Here is a 22,885-nt window from a genome sequence, read left to right as displayed (position 1 = left end):
TGTACTGGCTAGCCTTCCCACCCTAGCGCCAAGAAACCGTAGGTGTACGTGCGCTTTATAAGTCTAATTTTTCATTGATTTCATTTCAACATGGAAGACAGGTTTCCTGTATTTGGTGTCCCTGAGAAATCCATCATCTCAGTACAGCGCCTGCAAACCAAACAAATTAAGAAGGGTAATAGGCATATGCAAAGAATGTCAAGGTCAATCCAGCAATTGCAGAAAGGGCAAGACCATTGGATAGCTTCCATGGAGAAGGAGCAACATCTGCACAGGCAGTACATGCACAGGCAGAACCTACTCAGTACTCCTCGCCAATCTCTTCCGAGCAGCTGCACTGAAAAATAGACCTATTGAAGTGAATCGTCACAACTGCCCCTAGAAGGAAGGGGCTCCTGTGAAAGCCTAGGAAGGGACATGGGCTCAGCCGACCCTGCTCTGGGGCAGGAGCACGCAGCGAATATAGTGTAAGGGAGCGCTCTACCGCCGGGCAGCACGCAAGCAGCATTTACGCTGATGACGTAATGGTAGACGATATTATGAAATCGATATTCTTGCAAGTCGATGTTTGATTAACATCTCGGACCTGGGATACCGGGATTCGAACAGCGCATTTCAGCGCACAGCAGCGTGAGACACAGCAGTGTTTTTTAACTCGACCCGTTTTCAATTTTATTTAATATTTGTTTATTCTACCCTGATTTTAGTGTAGCTTTCCACTCACCTGCACTATAATCGGTATTTCACCGCTCTTTGGCGGGTCCTTTGATTCCCCAGCTCCTCCGGTTTCTCGGCCGCCATATTGGGGGTAGTGGTGCTGGTTGCCGGGCGGCGCCAGAGTGTGTGAGCAGACCAGCTGTCGCAAGGACACGCTGGCCTGCATTTAAGGAGGGCATTCTAGGCGGGCTCCCTCTTGATTAACATCTCGGACCTGGGATACCGGGATTCGAACAGCGCATTTCAGCGCACAGCAGCGTGAGACACAGCAGTGTTTTTTAACTCGACCCGTTTTCTATTTTATTTAATATCTGTTTATTCTACCCTGATTTTAGTGTAGCTTTCCACTCACCTGCACTATAATCGGTATTTCACCGCTCTTTGGCGGGTCCTTTGATTCCCCAGCTCCTCCGGTTTCTCGGCCGCCATATTGGGGGTAGTGGTGCTGGTTGCCGGGCGGCGCCAGAGTGTTTGAGCAGACCAGCTGTCGCAAGGACACGCTGGCCTGCATTTAAAGCAATCCTTTTACGCGCAGCGTTTCGTTGTAGTGACGCCGGAGTCACGCCAGAGTCCAGCCCGTCTGCGCCCATCAGCGTCTCGGAGGCGGCTGGAGCAGCGGACTGGGCTGTAACATCGCATATGTTTATCTTTATTGGCACTATGGTGTGTTATACGTCGCTTGAATTGCGGGCTTTGCAGGAGGTTTCCTGTGCCTGTCACAAAGTCTTTCCTGGCCGCTATAAGGGCAAGAAACGCTGTCCTGGCTGCGGTTGGTTTCCTGGTATCACCTCGACCACTCTACCCATTAGGGAGGAGGTTAGTGTGAAACATCTCTGTCTGCTCCTAAATACTAGGTCTTTGTGCAGACATGCACTGGACATTTATGACCTTTTGGTCACTGAAAAACCGCTATGTCTAATGTTGACAGAGACATGGCTGGGGGATTCATCTAATCCCGACATAGCTATAGCTATTCCCCCAGAATATAACATCTATAGGCAAGATAGATTGGAGGGGAGGGGCGGTGGTGTGGCACTGGTAGTGAGCAAACTTGTTACATGCTCTATCATCCCCATTGATACCATCACAGGATCGGAATCCCTTGCTTTCTCCATAGCATTGGCGCCCCATCAATCTTTTAAAGGGCTTTTAGTTTACAGGCCCCCTGGACCAGTGGGATCCTTCTTTGATGAGCTCCAGGCGGTAATTTCGGTGCTGGCTCTGAGAGATGAGCACTGTGTACTGGCTGGGGACTTCAATTTTCACATGGATGAGGAACAGGATCCTGAAGTGATCAAACTGGGCGATATTACAGCCCCTTTAGGTCTGACCCCTTACCTCTATGGACCAACGCACGGAAAGGGCCACACCTTGGACCAGGTCTTCTCTACGTCTCCCTTGGAGGTGCTGGCACTTCTGCCGGTGCTCTGGTCAGATCACTGGTTGGCCAAATTCTATATATTCGGCATAAAGAAGCCATCCAGTACTGCTCTTAGGCAGCAGGGCCGAGCCCCAAGGGCACTTCATCGGGTGACTCCTGAAATGCTGGCCTAGGCGGCCCTTGATCATCCGTGCCCTGTGACGGGAGACTTGGAGAGGGATCTAGAGTCCCTGCAAGTGTTGCTAATGGATAGGCTAAACAATCTAGCCCCTGAGACGGCCCCTCGATCAACATCTAGGCGGGTCTCGGCTCCGTGGTTCACTGAAGCGCTATCGGCCTCTCGTCGGCAGTGCAAGGTGGCGGAAAGGGTATGGCGATCTCAATATGATCCCGTGGCCAGGCTTACCTATAGGACAGCGGTTAAAGCATACCATCGGGATATTCTCCTTGGAAAGAAAGATTACTTGGCAAGGAGGATAGAGGCCGCTTCAAATTCCTGTAAGGAGATCTTTACGATCGTCAGGGAGTTTATTGCCCCACGCGCCAATTCGACTCAGGCTGCTCCCTCTGAGCCGTGGGTCTCTGCCCTTGCCGATTTTTTTACCACCAAGATCAAACTGATTCAGGATTCCTTTCCCTTGAAGGCGGTCGAAGGACCCCTTAGTTCTGAGGATAGCTCTGCGCTGGTGGTTTCGGTAGGTCCAGTTCTGGCCGACTTTCCGCCAATTTCAGCTGTATCCTCATTAGCACTTATGGCCAGTCTTAAATATGGGTCGCCTCTGGACCCCTGTCCGGCCAAATTTCTGGCTAAAATGGCAAAAGTGGTGAACCCGCTAGCAAACCCACTTCTGAACCTTTCTATGAGTCGGGGGTGGTACCACAGGCCTGGAAACAGGCGAATGTTATTCTCCTCCTCAAGAAACCGGGCCTGGACCCGGAGGTTCTGGCCAACTACAGGCCCATTTCTCTTCTCCCTGCGTTGGTTTAGATTTTGGAAAAGCACGTACACATGGTGCTCTCCAATTTTCTGGAATCATACAATCTGCTGCACCCTACTCAATCTGGCTTCCGCCCTAATTTAAGTACCGAGACAGCGCTCTTGGAGGTGTCTGAGGCCATTAAAGAGGTACTGGACTCGGGGGACAAGGTCATACTTGTAATGCTAGATCTGTCGGCGGCTTTTGACACCGTCCCCCATGAGGGTCTCCTCGCCAGACTTCATGAGATCGGTCTGAGGGGGACGGTGTTCAGCTGGTTTAAATCATTTCTGGCTGGTCGTCGACAAACGGTCTGGGTCCCACCTAGCTCTGCCGTGATGCCGCCTTTGGGAGTCGGAGTTCCGCAGGGCTCTGTGTTGAGCCCGACTCTTTTTAACATCTTTATGACCCCTCTGGCGGCACTGGTCGAGTCTTTTGGGGCCCAGATCGTTTCCTACGCCGACGATACCCAGCTCCTCTTTATGTGCAGGAAAGGAGAAGATTTTGACGGAGAGAGTATCCGTGAATGCCTTGGGGCTTTTTTTAAGTGGTTCCAGCTAAACAGCCTCAAGTGCAATTCAGATAAATCTGAGGTACTCTTCTTCGGTTGTCCATTAGAGCCAGATTGGCAGGAATGGTGGCCTGTTAACATGTTCCCCCCAGCGGGCTCGTCCCAGCTGGCTAAGAACCTGGGGGTTAAGATTGATAATGGTCTGGCGTTAAGATCTCAGATCCTTGGCCTTACGGGAACATGTTTTGGCCTCCTCAGGATGCTTCGTAAATTTCTTCCTTTGCTCTCAGAGGAACATAGGACGACGACGGTGCAGGTCTTAATTGGCTCCAGACTGGACTATTCCAACATCCTGTATCTCGGTTTGCCAGAATATCTTTTGCAACGGATGCAGGTGGTCCAGAATTCGGCCTCAAGGGCCATTCTTGGTCTGAATAGGCGAGCTGGAGCATCTGGTCTTTTGCAGTCGCTTCACTGGCTGCCTATCCGCAAGAGGATCGTTTTTTAGGCTTTGACCTTGGCCCATAAGGCTCTTTATGCCTCGGGAGCCAAATATCTCCAGAAGAGGCTTGCCTTTTACCATCCGGCCAGATCCTTGAGGTCTGAATCACTGTTCCTTGCTGTGGTCCCACGAGTAAAAAGGGCTCGTATTGGAGGTCGCTCTTTTAAGCTTTTGGCGCCGCAGCTTTGGAACACTCTGCCCCTAGCATTACGTAGTACCTCCAATCTGCTGAACTTTAGGAAGGGCCTTAAAACTTGGCTTTTCGCCCTTTAGGGTCCCCCTCTTCTCTATGCTGGGTCTGTTTTATTTGATTGTGTTGTGTTCTCTCTGTTTTGTTTTTCTCAATAAAAGCGCCGGGACACTCTATGGAGTAGCCGCGCGCTATAAAAATCCATATTAACATAACATAACATAACATGGCACGCTTTGATGCCTTCACTAATTTAATCAATCAGTTGGCAGTAGCCACAACCACTCTTGCAAGCAGAACTGTCAACATACAAAATGGCATGGGGCACTGCTTTCAAGATGTTGCACGTGGGCAAGTACAAACTGTTTGTCCCCAACATTACGCCACCACGAGGGAGTGAGGACGGCGTTAGCATCAGTGCAGTGAGATGCTGAACCAGGTGGACACTCCGTAATACGTCTTGATCTGACATGTCCCCTCTTCCCCAGGCCACTATTGGTGAGAAGGGAACCAACCCCAAAGGCGGGTAAAAGTGGACAACTGAACACTGAGAATCATGAGTCTCCTTTTTTTGTTTGTTATTAGATACTTTGTTGCTTTGTTGAAACAATGTTACACCTGCAATGAATACAGCTTATTTAGGAGAGAAACATTATTGTCACAACCTGAATAAAATGTGATCTTTCAGTTATGCAACTGGCATTACCAGCATGTGTAATGTATGTTTCTTAGATATTGTAATCATTCTTACCTCAAAAAGAGTTGTTGGTGATCTCTGTGCATCGTGCACGACCCTCTGCTGCGCGTGCCCCGTCCTGCTCCATCTGTAGTGGTGGTAATTCCTCAGCTGAATCAGATTTGGGCTCTATGGTGATGTTGTGCAGACCCTTCTTAATGGCAATATTGTGTAGAATGGCATATGTGGAGATGATCTTAGAGCACATCTCAGCTCTGTAAAGTAGTGCTCCGCCAGTTTTGTGGATGCAGCAGAACCTGGACTTCAGTATCCCAAAGGTCCGTTCTATCATGGACTGTGTTGTCTTATGTGCCCTGTTGTTTTTTTATTTGTCTTTCTTTATTGAACTTTTACAACAAAGTACAGTGCATTCACATTTCCTGAATATTACATATGTTCACATATAAAATAGTTTGTTCACTAACGCAGTGGCCCAGATTCTATATTTGCAGCCCTTAGGGGGTTGAACAATAAGCTAATATGAACCCCCTTAGTTCTCAGTTTCTAGTTTCTGGAGTATGCTCACAGCCTCCAAGGTGTGCTCCTCAGCTAAGGAGGAAGTGCGCTGTACAGGATCCAATAGTTGGATAGTCACTTCTCTGCATGTTATATGTGCCCTGTTGTACTGCCTTTAACTTCTGATTCTTGGAGTCAAGTATGATGTGAGTATTTAAGGACACAAGGCATATGAACTGTCTCCTTAAAGAGCATGAGAAGGATAAACCATTAGATCACATTAAACAAACAGTTCTGGGCACTGTAGGCAATGAGTCAGCAATTATCTTACAAAGTAAAAAGCCATAACACAATTGCTCCTGAGACAGTTGGTTATGTATTCCACTGTGGCGGAACATGAAGGAGTCATGGTTGCTGCCTAGGTAAGGTAGGTAAGGTAGGTAATTACTTTATTGCATGATTAATTAAAACCTTCGCAAACAAGTAAAACATTAGTTCACAAGATACAGCTTCTCCTTTAATAGATGTTAAAAGATTACAAATATGTTGTAGTTCAATAAAATTACAAAGGAGTAAAAGTTTATAAGTAAAATAGTTCTTCTTGGGAAAAAAGATAAATCAGCATAGGGCTTGTTCTCGTTGGCGGATCCACACCAAGAAATGATATTTGTGGAGAGAACGAGTCAATGAGCTCAAAGCCAGGCCGTACTGACTGCTGGGAGCTTGGCAACCAGGGAGGTATTCATAGGACTTAATCAAAGCGCTAGTAGGGACGGTTGTTGACCTTGACTCATAAGTACGCTAGCATAGGATAAAGACCGATGACTTGGGGGTCTTCCCGACTTAGTTTAGCGTTCGCTTCCCTCATAAACTGAACAAGGCTGCAGGAAAGACGGATATTGCTGCCCTCAAAACAGGCCTTTACCGCTTCCCTACAGGATCGAACCTGACTTACAATCAGGAGCTGTTTGAGAAACTGTCTCCTTTCCGCTCTCAAGCTGTTGCAGATGCATAGTAGATGTATTATGTCTTCGTTTAAATTTCCACACAGTCTGTAGCAGTTGGTGGAGGTTGTGCGTTTCCATGGAGGAAGATGGGGCTTTGCTGGTAGGATTCCCAACCTCAAATGAAGGAACCGTTCTTTTGTTGTTCTTGCAAAACCTGTTCCTAGGTATGGTTGGGGCTTTGTTGACACATAGCTCTGAATTACAAACCAGCCGTGGGCTCTCCTACTAAGAGCAGCTTTGTCTTCTGCGAGAGATGCGATCTTTACTGATTTATTTACCAGGACCTTAAAACTTTTCTGGGATCTGGCCACAAGGTCTGTTATGATGAATGAGGTATCACACACTACCTGTACATTGAGTGAATGTGCGCTTTTCCTATTTCTGTAGATAAATTAATTTGCTGAGGAGAAACATATGGCAATATGGGTGACATCAATACAGCCAATAACATTGGGGAACTGTGCTTCCCAGAAAAAAACAAGTTGGTCTGTTGCAAATATCCGGGGGTATTTGGAAAAGATATGCATTGAATAACTTTGCTAACCACGATGGGCAGAAACTTGTGAAGGAACCTGGAAAAAGCTCCTCTCTGTGGCAACCCCTGCCACTACTATGATATCCTTGTAACTGCCACAAGCTAGAAGGTGTAGATAGCATAATACCTGTACATTTGATGGGATTGCATTGCTTCTGAGTGTTGGGGTCTGAAGCTAAGGTTGGAACTCCCTCCAGAATTACCTTACTACTGAATCTGTACTTCTCATATATCTCCTCCTCTGTCTGTTCAAACAGGGTGACCCTCACCCAAATATCCTGTCCTGTCTCCCCCCTCTTCTCTGCCTGTCATCTAAAATCCTCATCCTCCGTGCAAGCTATACAGAGCTGCATTTTGGGCACCTTCTTATAGTTTGCACCCAGTTACTACCCGACACAGATTAATGGTATTTGCATTTCCTAGTCGGCCATTTGAGTCCTATTCGCAAATAGGAAATCCTTTGTGCATGCTGTTAGCAAATTGTTATTTAGGAATCCCTATTTGCAATTTCCTTTTTAGTGATTTTTAAAATGTGATTGCTACTGAATAGAAATCGCAATTTGCACCAGTAAAAATGCCTTTCGTACATTCTGAAATGGTATTTTACATTTCCTAATGGCCTGAAATTATGATTTGCATCGTTTGGAAATTCAAATTGCCTTCGTACATATTGCTTTTAGTGTCTGAGTTAAGAGATGCTCTGGTTGTTGCCAAATTTCTGTATACTTAAAGGCAGCGTCCTGGTTTTGCCAGTTTCATTAATATCCAGGGGAGTTCTGGATTGTGCATTTTCCCTAGTTTCTTGAGGAATTTATAAAAGTCCAGATTAGAGAGATTATGTTTATTTTGCAGTTCTGCAAAAGATGTGACGAACAAGGTCTTTCACTAGAGTAATGTCTATGGTGGCCCATTCTACCCAGCGTAGATCCGGCTGTCAACTTTGAGAATTTTATAACATTAGGTAGCATAATTTGACTTGGGCATTTGGAGTGCTAATTTTATGTCAAGGGTTTTGAGAGCTGATATGGTACTGGATATTATGTGAGTAAAGGGTCTTAATGTGAGTGAGATTGTTAATTGTTAGGGTTGCAGACAGAGGAAGAGAGTACAATAGGCTTTTCTCTATTGGTAGCAAATTGGTTTTAACTGAGTATCTGCTTAAAACCACCATGCCCCTTGCCTCTTATGTAACGCTGTTAGGTATCTCACAAAGTCTGGGACATTTATGCCTCCTTTGTATTTATTCGGTCTAGGTTTTTTCAATTAAATTCTAGCTTTCTTGAGGCTTAGTAGAAATTCTGAAATATATGTGTTCACTGTTTTGAAAAAACATTTATGAGAGTGTAATTGGGACAAGAGGGGTACCATCATTTTGATGGCTTCCGATCTGCCCATCTGTGTGATGAATTTTGTTGACCAAAGGATTAGGGTTTCTTTAGTCAATAACATTGCTTTCATTGATATCAATTCTTTTAGGTCTCCACTAAACCAGATGCCCAAGTATTTTTGCATGTTTTGTGGCCATTTTAGTCCTGTGAACCTATAATCGAGGCTGAGCAATGTATGATTAGTAGAAATGCCTCTGTCTTCTCTTTATTAAGAGAGTATCCTAATACAGTTCATAGATATTGATCTCTGGAATTATTCTAGTGATGGCTGAATCAGCTCCTTCTGTGAATATGGATACATCATCTGTATACCAGAGGGGAAGGGATCCCTTTAATGATGTTGTTGTGTCTTAATGAGGGTAGGAAGGGTTCAATTGCTAATAGGAATACATGATGAAACAATGGGCAGCCCTGCCTGGGAAAGACCAAATGGGGCTGAGAGGATTCCTCAACTGTTGTGCATGCTTCCGACTTGGAAGATATACTATGTGTCATAAGATGAAGTATTCTTCTAAGTTAAATTTGCTCCGTACAGCTGTGGTATCTTCTCATATTACCTTGTATAACAAAGTCTACTTCAGCTTTAGAATGTTCATAGTACAGTCTAGAATGTATGTGCTAATGAGCTAGTTGCCTAGTGCTTAGAGTCAGTTGACGCTGTGATGTCCTGTGGATGGGATCTTGTACTAGCTGTACTTAATAAAGAAGTTTTCCTGCTCTACCTGAGTCCCCTACTTCTTCACAACAGCATTTGGAAAGGTCAATGAGACCCTTTTTAATGCCACTCCTGCATGTAATGCGATGGCTGTTGTAGGTGCATCAAGACATTTTGCTCTCTCTATCATGTGACAGAAAAGTGTAATGTTGATATTTACTAGTCTGTCTTTAAAAAACTGTGTTTGAGCTGGTGTATTATGTTATGCAATATCTTGTATAATCTATTGGGTAGTATTTCTGCAAGGATCTTGCATCAATGTATATTAGTGATGTTGCGCTGAAATGTTCAAAATGTAGCTGATCTTTTCTTTCTGTGAGAGTACCACTATTGTAGCACTGATAGCCAACCCTAAAATCCTTCCTGTTTTTTGCATGGAGGGGGAAGAGTGTTTCAAGGGGCCGTCTTAAAATATGTACACATTCCTTGTAGGATTTTCCATAAGGCCATTCGAGTGATTGGTTTGTTAGGATTCTTCTTTGCCTCCGGATCTAGTGTAGGCAGCAAGAACTCTTCCCAGATATGAAGTACATTCTTCGATAGTTGCTACTTTATTGGAATCATACAAAGTTTTGAAGAAGTTATGGAAGGTTTCTAGTATGGTTTTGGTTGCTATTTTGGTACTACCAATTGTGCTACAAATGGCTGGTATGGTTTCTAACATATTTTAAGTCTTTTTCCAACTTTCCATCTGCCTTCTTTTTCTCTCATAGCTTCTTTGATGTGTTTATAGAGACACATTTATGTGCCTTCCAACCTAGGAATTGTCTATATGCATTTTTCAGAGCTTTGAGTTCTGGAAGTAGCACTTTTCCTTTTGTGTACACACTAGATTTTTGATTTTATGTTCTAGGTCATTCAATATTTTTTCCCAAGTTATCTTAATCAGTGTGCCTCTAATTGTAATTTTAAGTGAGGTCCAAGCTGCGTCAGGGGTTATTTCCTCACTTTTGTCCTCCTGTTTTCATCATTTCTGCAAGGAAGTCACTCATCTTCCAGTCTTTTGACTGGATAGTAACATTCCCATATCAAGCTCCATTGAGATACATGCATGGTTCACTTTTAAGGTTGAAGGTAGATTTTAGGTGTTGCCTGTCAATTAATAGTTAGTCAGTTCTCGATAATGAATTTTAGGTGTGTGTAGAGAATGTCTAGTCCCTCCCTGTTGGATTATATAGGCATCATGTGTCAATCAATCTGTGGCTTTTAGAGATGGGTCATCTGTGAATGAGATTTAATCCCTCTAAATTTGGCACTTGCGATTCCATTCATAAAGCTGTCCATTGGGGATTTAAAATCACCTCCACATATATTAACAGGTTGTTAATACATTTGCTGAGGGTGATCTAGGATTCTGGAGAGTATCTTATTAGGAGCTTAAGTGTTAGAACTGTAGAATTAGATGTTTTCTTTAAATCATCTCCTTTGACTGTCTTGCATTTGTGATGCTATTGTGATATTTGTGTTTTTTTAAAAGAAGAGTTACAACACAATTTTCTTGTCCGTCTGTGGAGCATAAGCTGTCTTCTACCTAACTGAATTTGATTCGAATAGATTCCCTGTACCCAATTCTGGTCTCTTGAAGAAAAACGATGCTGCCTTTCATCTTGCAGCAATAACTTTTTATCTTTTCCCTTTTAACAGGATGATTGAGGCCTTTTGTGTTCAGGGAAAGCACCTTAAGATACTTATTAACTATTTATAGTGCAGTGTGTTGTTTGTCCGGTGTACTGCATGAGTCGGGAATCTTTTAGGTACCCGGGTTACTAGTATCATTCCCAAAACTAAACTATCATGATTAGGGAATATCATTATTATGTTGCATAGCATTGATGTAAAACGTTTGTGTGAGCAACACGTATTGGAAAATTGTAAGGGTAAGACGGTGTCAAAAGCCTTTCCATCTGTGGCGGATATATTAACGTAACTAGGAAATATTCCATTGTTCATCCGATGTCACAATGTCAGCATCTCCCTGAGTGAGGAGAGAAGTGAAATGGAGTGGACTAAGAGAAAGATAGAAAGAATGAGTGAAAGTAGAAGCAATGAGCATGTAAAAACTTCTGTTTCCCTCCCTGGGAGTAAATATTCTCTACTCTCCCAAAAATTCATTCTCACCAGTATGTAGAAGGGCACAAATAGCCTTCTGAAACATTACTTTCCCAATAGTACAATTTTGTATTGGACGTTACCAATATTTATTGTGTAAAATAAACATTTTAAACTTGCTAACATTGATAACCATAATAACTTTGCTTCTGTGTTACACAACTATGGTATGAGGGTAACTATCTACCAGTACTAAAGTCTTGCATTTCAAATAGTAAGCTAATTGTATAAGTTTGATGAGCATTCAAATAACAAATATCTCCAGCTCTCTCTCTGCACAGGAGTGAAATGAGGTTGAAAGTGAAATAGACTTGCAGTTGGTGGTCTGCGTGTGTTACCCTGAAAGTATAAAGGTCTCTGTAGCTTGATAGGTTAGTTTGAGTTGGTAATAAGAGCATAGAAAGCCTCTGAAATAGAAGTATCAGTTAAATTACAGATAACCCTAATGATTCCTTCTGGATTGGGGATAGCACCTCGAATGAAAGGTATTATTACATTTTAGCGTCAATTTTAAATGTGCGTCATTCTCATGTTAACCGAGCAACATGCATGGAGCTGTGTATGGCCTGTTCATTTCATTACTTTTACTCTTCTGACTTACCACCATGATTTCTCTCAACAATTCTTAGACCTACCAGCATGGTATGCACTCAAGAACTCCCTTGCTGTCTTACTTTTTCTTGGTAAATTTGAAGAATCTTTGGATAACTGCGATGATAGTGCAACACTTTAGCGTCTGTGCCAATTTAAATGGTATCAGAGATGACTGACTGGAGGTCACCCAGATCATTGAAGATCATGGATTTGCTTTTGGGAAGAATTTTGAAGGGCCCAAAAAGGAAAATGCTATGTTAAACTCTTTCAGATTTTTCTTAAAAATAAGAAGCTATTCCTGCATATAATGCAATTTTTTACATAATCTTGTCCAATGCCGATTAGTGTGCAATTCCATGATGTATTTTGAATCTTTTTTTTATACGGTTTAAGATTGCCTCTGTGTGTCTGTAAAGTAGGTGCCTGAAAATCATTGGTCTGGGTGTTTCATTACTGAGTTCTTCTAGTGGGATCCTCCCAGGAAAGTTTCTGTGCGCTCTTTTGGATTTTGAAAACTCTTTCAAATGATATTCCCAGCATCTGTGCTACCAAGTTTCTAGAAACTCTGTGCAGCAATCAGTCTTTGAAACTGAGCCCTCCAGCATGCCAAACATCTTGAAGTTCGCCCTGTGGTTTCTGTCTTCCAAACTCTGTGATATCTTGTCTTTGTGACAACTTTTATTGCTAATGCCCATTTGTTTCTGGATGTTTCTGATTCCTTTCATCCTCCAGGTGCCCCATCTGAGTCTTAGTTTTTGGAGATTTAGTTTGTGAGTTCTTTGAAGTCCTTCCTTAGGACCAGGGTTCACTTTACATTATGTCTGTGATAGACTTTGCACCTTGTGCCAGATCGTGAAGTGCTGCAAGTTTTTTTTAAAATTAGTTTCATATTAGCTTTCAGCTCCATTTAAGGTATTGAAGCCCTGATTATGTGGACCTGGTTTTTAGGTCGTGCCTAGACAGCACTTGCAGTGTCGTGGTTTGTGACGTGTTGTATATACTTTGTGGGCTTAGAGTCTGCCCACTGCTTTCCATTTGCTTGTTTCAGTGTGCTTTAAAATTCTTGCTTCTAAGTGATTAGTGTTTCCTATTTTTCTCTCCTTTTTGTTGTTTGTCTCCCTCCCCTTGGCAGGTCCCCGTTACTTGTAGCCTTCTACTTGTGACATCTAAGCAACTGTAAAAGGGACTACTTTTTCCTTTGCACATGAGCGCTGGATTTTTTCTGTTGCTCCGAGCGCTGATGTCAGGCAGCTGCTTATTTCCCGCTTGTCAGGGCACGTAGTGCAATAACTCCCTAAGCTCAGTGTGCATGGCCAAATGAAGGAATCGTTACCTAATTGGTGTGACGCCATCCTTGTTGCACAACTCTCATCTCTGCACTTCCATATTGCTTGCCCAGAATGCGCGGATTGCATGCTGTCACGAGGAGGGCTTTCCATTCCATGACATTCAGGGAACCCGCCAGGGAATATACACACCTGCAGTGCTGAGCTGCCTTGGCAGTACAAAAGGGGTGGTGGTGATGGATGGAGCATCTGAACCAATCAAACACTCACACCCAGTCAAAAGATCTGGGTTTAATCCATCACCGTTCTTTAGCCCACTCTGCCACCCCAGTTCAGACATGGCTATATGCAAATCAGTCTGACCCTGTGCCTCATGGGAACAGTCCAGCCCGAACTGCCAAGCCATGTCTTCCCTGGACCGGAAACAAGCTTCCGAGGACCGGTTTCCGGCATTCCAGCCGTCCTCAGCCCGGCTTGCTTGAATCCAGTGGCAAAGTGAGCAAGGGACTCACGTCTGAGCATACACTGCCACACTTATGGTGGCCAAAAGCTGTACATCCTGGGGTCGCGTGCTATTTAAAGTGCATCCTTCAAGTGTCATGCCACTTGGCAGCAACAATCTCTAGGAGGAGAACTTCAGTTTGATTGGTTTTACAGTCAGCGCTGAGTCCTTTGTCATGTTTATATTTACCAATGGTGAAACAAAGAACCGCTGCCTCAAGAGGGACTGGGTAAAGAGTTGGGATCATGCATGTCCAATCTACTGCAGGGCTGGTCCGGTGCTATGGCACTATTGTCTCATTTGTAGGCCGTTTCAGTAATGGGAAGCGGGTGCTACGGTGGCGTCATGGCCAGCTCCCGGCTGATACTAAATATCCTATGGCTGTTTCCCTGCTGCAAGACTATGGCCCGGAGAGCCCCAGCATGAGGACTGGAGGCTGGAGAAGGTGGATGACATCTCTTCTGCCCCTCTTGTATTATGTCTCCGATTGTGAACAGGACATGTATTAGTAGTATGGTTTTAAGTCGTAAAGCATTGAGACCTTGACCCACCTCATTAGGCCACACAGAAGACAGCTGATGACTCTTAACAGATATTAATAGGACCGGTTACAACCCCTGGGCCTGATACCTATTTAAAAGCCAGTTTATTAGCTCCCATGATTTCCATTCATGGGACGGAACATAAGACTTATCAGACAATCCTCTGTTTCCCATAATACCACAACCAGCATTTTGTTGCGTCACTCCGAGATTTTATTAGTCATGCTAGTGCTATTTAACATGCATCCCCAAGATTTCTGTTTGGAGTGAACCTGTACATACAGTACTAAATTATTTTGTGCAATGTCTGACATAATATAAGAAATTTTACTTTTTTTTATCAAAAGGAACAATGTGAAGTCAAATTTCTTAGGGGAGGGGGCCAGTAATCTTGCTACTACTTTGTGTCGTGGCAGAAGATCAAGTCCTTGAAACATATGCAAAGTGTTGCCACCTTATTTCATGTTGAATGTTAAATTTAGGTTGTCCAACCTTAGAGGAACTACCCTCACCAATGGCACAAGAGCTATTTTGGCATTTATCTATTCACTGTCTATCTGGGATTGTGCCGGGTTTATTAGCTCCGCTGTAACACAGTGACCAAAAGTCAATAAAATGAAATGTGCCAAGATCAGTTGCCAAACGTTTTGCACTGATAGTTCACATACCATGAACTGGTCCATATAATGTAAGTATATCAGTTGGTGCTATTGCATTAATATATTTAGGTGAAATACCAGCAGCGGTCAAGCCGACTAAGAAGCTGGTAAATCCTTAATTTTAAAGTGTCACTCTTAAGCCTCAGGATTTTTTTTTTGAAGGATGCCCATAAAATCTCAATGTGTCAAACGCGTCCTGAAGAAATGTTTCTGCAATCTGCATGTCCAGATCTCATTGGGGGATCCAGCCTGCCCTCATCGATGAGTGCCATAGGAGTGGGTTTGGTTTCTTTGCACGTAAATTGGCCACTGGATGCCTCTGGTTACCACACTTGTGTGTCTTCAGCTGTGCAAAGCTCTCAGTAGTCCAAAGCTCCTAACTAATAGGGCAGCAAAAGAGTTTTGTGTCCTCTACAACAGGTGAATAAAGGCAACCAAGCGCCCAAAATTCTTTTTACACTTTACCTGTGTTATTTTAAGCAGTGCATACATTGTAGAGTATGAGGGCTCTCCTATTCATCTCAAAAGCACAAAGAAACATCACTCTTTATTTGTTTCTCTCTTGGATTATTTGTAAAGAGAAAGCAATCTTTTTTTTTTGTTTTGTTTTATTTTTTTCACAGCAGCTCATATTTCACTAAACTCTTTATTAAGGACTCCAAATGCTAGCATGAGTCATTGGCATTGCCTGTGTTTGTTTATAACAAGCTCGTATTACATTTCCAGTGTTCATTAAATAGCACGGAAGCCCAACCTTGGGCAAGTGTGGCCGTTCACCAGTGGCGCATGAAATAACAGTGCATGTTGCAGCACCCAGAATAATGTGCTGCATGGCTGAATACTTATAAAATCTCAAAGGAGAAACCTACTGGCTGTTCAAATGCTTGCGTTCTCTTTTGGCCAGTTTTGATTTTATTATTCTCCTTGCCCACCTTTGCTTTCTAGTCTTTGGGGCTTGAGAGTCTGATGTTGATACTCGTGCCAGTTGAAGTGGTGGTAGTTACTCTAGATCTGTCCTATAGACATGTCATAAACACTATAGTTATCGTAGATTATTTTGTTTAAACTCCTGTTTATGCAGTTTGCGTGGTTTGTGTAGCTTGCGTACTTTTTGTAGTTTGTATACCAAAAGCTCCTAATTGGTTGACTATCTCAATGAGTCTGTGTATGTGTTACTGGTCTATATTAATCAGACTACTCACCCTTAAATTGTCTGTTTCCTCTTAACCCAGAAACTGTATTTGTCTCTTGTGTCCATTACCATATTTATCTTACTAGAGGCTGTTGGTGAAGTCTAGTCATTCTGTGCATATTTTAATGTTAGGTATGGTAGTTGGAAAGAAGATAGGTTTCCTTCATGTGAAGTATAGGACCGGCACCTGGGTTAGTGTTCAATTATGCTACAGTCTGATGCAAATGCTGCAAGTCAGGCCTGTTTGTGTTTAGATTCTTCTGGGCTCAAGGGTTTCCATACAGGTACCTCCGTGAGTGCGACATCTTTGAGCCAAGATGGTGAAGCGAAACAGCATACACTCCTGCTAAATTTACAAAGCCAGATTCTCACACCGTCACTGTGTCTGTCTCATTGCTGTGTCTTAGTGGGACTCACCTGTGTAGAGCACATGGAATAGGAATACCAATGGGCCACACTTAGATAATTTACACAGTTTTTCATGTCGAGCAGCACGGTGAGAGCCTGCCAGTCCTTGTCACCTATTGCATGCAGTTGAGAGGTGTGCTGTCCTAATTAGAACATGTCTGGTGCACTGAGAGTAGGTTTCAGGGTCACTGTATTCCTCTTTCACCGCATATAAACATCAACAAAATTGTACTTGCTGCGCAGCGTATCACACTCTAGACTCACAGTTGCTGCTTGCATGTGCTCGCTTGTGCCAGCAGTGGTTGTGTGTGGATACAGTGTCTGTAATCATATCTTTGCGAGAAATAGTTGGAAAGTGCAAAGCATTAAAAGCAGCTCAGTAGTGAAATTGATGACCTTGGACGCAGAAGGTAGGGTGCCAAAAGCATCACCTCTCGGCGGCCATTCACCCATAAAACCAGTTTGCATTGTTGGAACTGTCTCCTTCTACTGTGTCAAGTCTTTACGTGAGCACCAATATTTCTTCAGTCTTTTCTCTGCTCTTAGTTTACTTTTTATTTCTGTCGGAATGTCTGTTAACCAAGCGAGCAGCAGAGGCGCTGAGGCACACAGGATATATTCTTTGCAAGGGGTTTTAATCCCTGTTTTTCACGAATAGCATATCCAGCCACTTTCTTGTTCCGTCCCTGTTCCTAAAGTGAAGAAAGACTTTGCACAGCCAAGTGTAGTCCAGAGTGCCCCCAGATGCATAATTTGATATGGCAAAGGTGGGCACACTCAGGGAAAGTAAACTTGAGAAATGCATTCTGTAAATATTCTCGTAACATCATCTTTCTCAGGAGATATATTGCACTTAGTAAATTATTTACCACTCCCTCATCCACGCATACAAGACCCTTCACAACGCCGGACCCGCATACCTGAATGGCCACCTCTCCTGTCACATACACAAAAGAGACCTCCGATCAGCTCAGCTCTCTCTGGTCACCGTCCCTCATATCAGCAAGACCAGAACGGGAGGAAAGTCCTACTCCTAGCTCGCCACCAAAGCCTGGAACACCCTCCCCACATACCTACGGCAATCTTCCACATTGCCAGAGTTCAGGAAGTACCTCAAGACCTGGCTCTTCGGATGACCCCAGCACTCAATAAAGCCACTCCCCTCCTCGTCCCCCTGATCCCCTTAAAACCCGCATGGGTGAGTAGTTGTGTTTTACCAACCCTGATTGAGTGACCCCTGAGACTAGAAATTGCATTCCAAGACTCTGCTAACCCAGTGAAATTCCAATACCAAAACATTAGAAATAAACATACCTTGATTAACATAATGACCTTTGTAAAGCGGTTAGTGGGTGGAGTCTCTGAGGACCACCGCTTCTGCATTCGTGCAGAATGGCTGGTTGAAGATGCTACTTAAGAAAAGATCATGTACAGTTTTCCAATCAGCAGACGACTGATCTCAGACGCCGCCTCCAGTTGGTAGCTGGAACCGTATTATGATGGTCTTACATGATCAAAAAAAATGAGGAGACTCTGTTATCTCACAATATAGACTTGTACATTGAGAGCCTATTGTTGAAGCACTTTCATGAAACTTCTGTCTGTATCCTAAATATTAACCATAAATAATTCTGAATTTTGTGTGTTTACAGCTCCAGGAGGTGATAACAAGTTCCTTCTCCCTCTTCTCTTCAGTGGATTTTTGATGATTCGTGCTGGAGTTCTAATAATTTTCTCTATTAATTAGCTGCTTCTGAAATGTGTATGAGCCGGAAATGATGCAGAGAGCTAATGCATTTAAATTCATATGTGAATCTCCAAAACTATTGTTTCAGGGTTAATGGAGTCTCGATTATGTCTGCACATGTTTTATTGCATAATGAACATTATGATTGAAGCTAAATAAAATACAATGAAGAGGACACGCCCACAACAAAGTCAGAAGGATGTGCTTTTAGGGAAAAGCAGATTCAGATTAATGTTAGTTCACTTTGGGTGCTTCTACACATCTCACTTTACTAACTTTTAAAAAAGGTTATGCATTCTGAAAGCCACTACATATACCAAAAGAGACATTACCACAACCTATTGCAATTATAAGCTGTGTCTTAACCCTTCCACTCCCTGCCTAAATTTTGGCAGCCAAACCGTGTTGAAATCTTCGGAGGGAAAAATGCCAGATAAACAACATGACATGTGGATCCTGCTGAAGGCAACACAAATCTACATATTCCACCCCATTTCCAGAGCAATAATCATTATTGGGTGCTATTTATTGCAACCAATATATTAGGATGTGGGTAGCATTCATAATATATCGGTTAGGATAAATATCTCACCCTTTCCTGGGCCGACCCTAATTGGGGCCAAAGTGCTGACTTTGAAGCTGGGGAAGCAGGTCGAGTCTTTGCATAGGCTCAACATCCTGTGATTATGGGCAAATCACTTAATCTCCCCGCAACTATCAAAAATGAATGTGTCCTTAACTGGTGCTAATGAAAAGCGCTCCAATACCTTTGGATCGAGTTCGGCTATAAGCACCAGTGTTGACATTTAAGTGCTGGTGCCGAGCACCAGAAACCACCCGCTCAAATTAAGCAGTGAGTAAACACCTACATCTGGTTTCTGAGACGCAACTGCCACCCTAAAGTCTTTGGAAATGTTTGCAGATCCTATTCAAACACTCGCTCTGTTAATAATACGCTACAGAGAGGGACCTTGTTTGTAAGTCTTTTTCTAGCGCATCCGCCCCATCTCAGGAAAACATGGAGGCTGTGAGCAAGGACATTTCATTCCAGGCGCAGCTACCCATAATGCATTAGCCTTCGAGGATGTGTAGTATGAACCATAGTTACCTCTCACCACCTGTTTGGTTCTTTATGTATAGTCCTATACATGTATGCATTTATAACTATATTAATAATAATGAGGTTCACATTTAAGTATAATTATGCAAACAATACTAATTATGATTACATATAATTATTGTATTATGTTGAGAGTCTGACTCATTAAACAAAACAAATTTTAGTAAATGAAATTACATGTATTTTAAATTGACCACGGTGAGTGGCATTCAGCTGTACATATGGTAATTGATATAATGAGTTGTCGTACTACACTATCACTATCCTCTAGTAACTCTGGTTATCAGCCACTAAGAACTTCTCTAACTCAAGTATCTTTACTGATCAAAGAAGCTGAATGAAACCTTTCTGGTTCTTATTGACCCAGAGAGACCATTGTCTTTACATCAAACTTTGCTAAGGCAGAAAACACACTCTAGCCTTGTCATAGTACTTCCTGTTAGCCTTCCAAAGACCACTCTTCCTGCAGACCGCTGGGCCTGCTGGGACAGGATCCATGGTGTAATAGATGTTCACAGGATTTCAATGAGTCTAAAGTGGTTTACTGTCAGATACATCTTCCAAGCATCTGTTCTTCAAAGCTTCCTGGGTCTGTCCTACAATGATAACATGGCATATTCCAGTAATGTAAAGTTTGCAGAGAGGGCCAGGTTTAGTGTTGGTGGCGCCAGGTGCGACAATCTTTTCTGGCGCCCCCTTACCCATGACCTCTTCCTCAAATTTCCTCCCTACCACCTGGCAAAAGAGCCCCTCATCTCTCCATAGTCCCTCTCTCACATACATTTAATTTGTTTTAAAGCACTGGTAAAGGCAGGCTTTACTAAAGCACTCTGGTATCCACTTAAAATACAGATATGTGCTTTGCAGCAGCGATATTAACCCTCTGCGCTGCTTTATGGCGAGTCAAAATTGTCACTTGACAAAACTCCGATCTCTCTCTCAAGCAGGAACATTAATCACTGGAGTGGAGTTATATTGGCATTTTTATTGCTGCCTGAAAGCTGGACGCACAAGGAACTCTGCAGCATGTGCTTTCAAATTCAAAGGTATTGCTAAACACAGCGCCCCCTTGAGGTCAGTGCCACCCATCCACATCAGTGCCCAGTGCGGCCGCACAGGTTGCACTTCCCTAAAGCTCTCCGTGTTTGCAGTTATTGCCTACTCAAGAATCTGAGTGAACCCTACTTATTACATCCACAGTGATAAGAAGGACTCCTCCTGCATGTACTGTGATTGAAATATTACATATTATTTAGATCCGCTTAAAATCTTTGACCTATATTTCTAAATGCTCATTGGTGTTCGGCCCATTTAATTGAACGTTTTAGATACCTTAGGCTTTCTGTTAATGTAGATTTAAAAATTACAAATTCTTCTGTGTAGCTGCAATAAAAGACCAGCACAACCCATTTACTTCTTTTCACTGAGTGTCTGCAGCTTAGAATGAAATACTATTAAACACAATGAAAATTTATTTCGTGACACAAATGTCATGCATTTTCCATACACCCCCACCCTTCCCCCGGAGTCCTGTGTGTCTGCTTCCCAGAGGCAGACCTGTGCTGGACGCTGACCCCTCCATCAAAGCTGTGAGCCCTGTGAATGGTGCATGAGCCAAAGAAATAAACTTCTAATGAAAAAGAAATGGAGAAGGTACCAAACGTGAGACAACTACCCCTACCATTATACACGTCTCACAGAAGAAAAGACATAGAGGAACATATATGGATGTATCCAAAGTAAATAATATTGTTAGGAAAGCGCAGAACAGGTTTAAAAGAAGAATTCATTACTATTTTCAGAACAGTCTTACATCAGCACTCTCACCCTATAAACCGGTGACCAATCCTGTCACTGACAGAAACAGCTATTTGGAAAAGAGTGAAATGGTACGCTCACTTTAAATAAAGTTTAATTCGACAATCCAGAAAAAAAACAAAGAAGCAATCCCTAGCAGTTATATTAAGTTCTGCATGATGTTTAATTTACTTTGCTACTTCCATTCATTGCACAGATTACTTGTGTTATGTTTAAGGTGCAACCGTACTTATATTCAATGTTCAGCTATTTCTTGTGTAAAAAAATATGTGAATTATATTCATTGTACAATTTTTTTGTTGCTAAAATGGCTTTCAAAATAAAAACATACTCAACCTTTGCTCTCAACATTCTTCACTACGATCCTTTTACTACAACATTTTCAGTGCAAATCATATATAAATAATCTTGTTTCTACCTTGAATGGGATGTAAGTTACTAAAAACAATGTACAGCTCACGAAAGCCTACTAAATGTTAACTGATGGTGTTATAGCTCTGGTCCAAGGCATGTGTTCTCACGGATTCTACAAACGTACGAAGAGCTTAAGAGTTATTTGTTCCCAGTCAATATTTATAAGTTATTATTTCAAAAAGGGGAGCAGAATGTTGAAAAAATCCCAAAAGCAGCTGTCTTTAAAGTGCTTCCTTATGAGAAGCTTAGGAATAAATATTAATGCGCAATACTGTTCTGCAAGACATTTTTTTGTTCAAAAGTTAAACAAATATTTCTTATTCGCCAATCGAAGTCTGAAAGGTTTTATTAAGAAAGGACATTGAAATGGTCTGTGAACCCCGGAGTAACCTGCCCAGAGTTTCCTGCAGCTCGGGTGATGCAGCAAACGCCCGAGTAAGAGCAAAGAACAGATGTATGCACTGGTGAGCAGGGATGGGTTTCTAATTGTGGTTGGATCCAAAAAGAGAACAAACAGGCGTCCTCGTCCGAGCTCAGGAGACAAAGAAAAGAGGACTTTCAGATAACAACAAACAGGTAAACGTTTTGGCTGAGCAAGCAAATCTGAATTGCATAGTGAAGTAATCAAGTAAGGAAGGTGAAGGCAATACGTTGTTGAATGAATATAGTAGGTTTATTTCATAAGCCGAGTTAGAAAGAACAGGAGCCCACGCCAACCGCTGCACAGACATACATGGAATGCCAACACGTTGGATTCCAGGTTCCAGTGCATGCGGCGAGCGCGAGAAGACAACACGAGGATACAACACATCCTCCTTTCTAGAAAAGAAAAAGAAAGTATAATAACATAAAAGATGCAAACAAATAATACAATGAATAAAAGTAACTTAACCGTCTGATATGATGAACTTAATTTCCAACATTGTAGTCTTTGTGCCAAGTGGGGGGTTTCCTTAAACGGGGACTACACACTTTGCGAGAAAGAATGGGAACAGGCAGGAGCGGATGAGAGGTTGTAGGAAAGTGACAGGAATTGGGAGAAAGAGGGGTTCCTGACAGGTTAGGGGAGGAAGAACCACTTGAAGGTGACAGCCTCATACACAGAGATGGAACTTTAACAACCTTGGAGAGGCTCCAAACATTTCCGTCTGACAATTCCACAACTTGTCTACCCACTCTAACAACAAGCAAGGGGTCGGAGAAGTGCGACACACCAGATCTAATAAAACCGGACTTTCTCACACGTACCCAATCTTCAACCTTGCACGGATTGTTGGTAGTAGCACAAACCACAGGAGAATTACGTTTCCTGTATTTACCATCAAGCAGATCCCTCATCCAGGGCTGGCTCATATTACACACACCCTTTCTCCCCCGCA

The 22,885-nt window shown here is 42.9% G+C and overlaps 1 protein-coding gene across 1 annotated transcript in view; it reads left to right on the top strand.

The window, feature by feature from the left end:
* LOC144773958 (ecto-ADP-ribosyltransferase 5-like) overlaps window positions 1-21,190 on the top strand; it is a 147,479-nt gene extending 126,289 nt beyond the window's left edge. The window contains exon 4 of the mRNA XM_078659010.1: window positions 18,060-21,190. Coding sequence (XP_078515136.1) covers window positions 18,060-18,154 — 95 coding nt within the window. The 3' untranslated portion in view covers window positions 18,155-21,190. The remainder of the gene's footprint in view (window positions 1-18,059) is intronic.
* The last annotated feature ends 1,695 nt before the right edge of the window (window positions 21,191-22,885 follow it).

Source organism: Lissotriton helveticus, chromosome 8 (assembly GCF_964261635.1).
Source record: "Lissotriton helveticus chromosome 8, aLisHel1.1, whole genome shotgun sequence".
Lineage (NCBI taxonomy): Eukaryota > Metazoa > Chordata > Amphibia > Caudata > Salamandridae > Lissotriton > Lissotriton helveticus.
The sequence above is the reverse complement of the archived record's forward strand: the minus strand, read 5'-3'. Positions and strand labels throughout refer to the sequence as shown.